This window comes from Palaemon carinicauda, chromosome 12 (assembly GCF_036898095.1).
Source record: "Palaemon carinicauda isolate YSFRI2023 chromosome 12, ASM3689809v2, whole genome shotgun sequence".
Taxonomy (NCBI): domain Eukaryota; kingdom Metazoa; phylum Arthropoda; class Malacostraca; order Decapoda; family Palaemonidae; genus Palaemon; species Palaemon carinicauda.
In genome coordinates this window covers 102,920,140-102,921,386 of record NC_090736.1, presented here as the reverse complement: position 1 = coordinate 102,921,386, position 1,247 = coordinate 102,920,140, and the positions used below count along the sequence as shown (strand labels likewise).

The 1,247-nt window shown below is 46.0% G+C and overlaps 1 protein-coding gene across 1 annotated transcript; it reads right to left on the bottom strand.

The window, feature by feature from the left end:
• Positions 1-488: 488 nt before the first annotated feature.
• Positions 489-830, bottom strand: LOC137650984 (uncharacterized). Its single transcript, XM_068384122.1, has one exon. The coding sequence runs from the start codon at positions 828-830 to the stop codon at positions 489-491; it is 342 nt and encodes a 113-aa protein (XP_068240223.1).
• Between the last annotated feature and the right edge of the window lie 417 nt (positions 831-1,247).

Here is a 1,247-nt window from a genome sequence, read left to right as displayed (position 1 = left end):
AGTATTACTTGATTTATTTGATGGGATCTCAAGCCCTGTCGATTTAGGCATCTCATTACAACCTCGGTTTCTAGAACCAGTCGGATGTGGATCGAACAACGCAGTTTCAGTTTCTTCAGTGAGAGAAAAACTGCCATGGCTTCCAGAAAATTGATGTGGAAGGTTTTGAAGAGTGAAGACCAGGTTTCTTGGACTTTCCGATGATGAGAGTGGCCTCCCCACCCTTCTTTTGAGGTATCCGTGTGAACGGTGGCTGACAGTGGAGGTGGTTGCAAGGGTACCTTCTTCTTTAGGTTCTTGACCTCCGACCATGGCTTGAGTAGGGATCGCAGACGATTTGGTATAGGTCTCTTTAGATCTCTTCGAGCGTTTGATGTGTATTTTCTCCCAACGCCTGATGCATCTTTTAATTGTGCTCTCAATACTGTATCTGTCACTGAGGCAAACTTGAGGGACCCCAACACACTCTCCTGTTGCCTTTTTGATATCTAGGCGGATTGAAGGCGTATCTTGACAGATCCCGCTATCTCTTTCCTCTTCTTTGATGGAATGGAAAGGCAGTGTGACTGTAAGTCCCAGTGGACACCCAGCAACTGGAACGTCTGAGCTGGAAATAGATGAGACTTTTCCAAGTTGATCTTGAATCCTAGGTGTTCCAGGAACTGGATCCCTTCCTTGGAGGTTTGCGTGCACTCCTCCTTGGATGCTGCCCACACCAGCCAGTCGTCCAGGTAGGCTACCACCTGAATTCCTTTTAGGCGTATTTGATGAATGAATGCATTCGCAAGCTTGGTGAATACTCTTGGAGCTATGTTTAGACCAAAGGGCATGGCTCTGAAGACGTACTGTCTTTTCTGTAGTTTGAACCCTAGGTCGAGGGAAACTTGACGGTTGATTGGGACATGACAGTACGCATCCGTCATGTCTCTGGAGACTGTATATGCCTGTTTGGGCAAAAGGGTCCTCATGTGTTGAAGCGTCAGCATTTTGAACTTGTAGTTCACTATGAACTTGTTGAGTGGTGATAGGTCCAGAATAACTCTGAGCTTTTCCGAGTCCTTCTTCAGAACACAGAATAGCCTTCCTTGGAATTTGATGGACTTGGCCCTTCTTATAACTCTCTTGTTTAAGAGTTCCTGAACATATTCTTCCAATAAGGTGGTTGAGTGTTGGAAGAATTGAGGGAAGTTTGGTGGAGTTTTGTTCCAACTCCACCCTAGTCCATTCTTGACTAGGCTGTGGGCTTA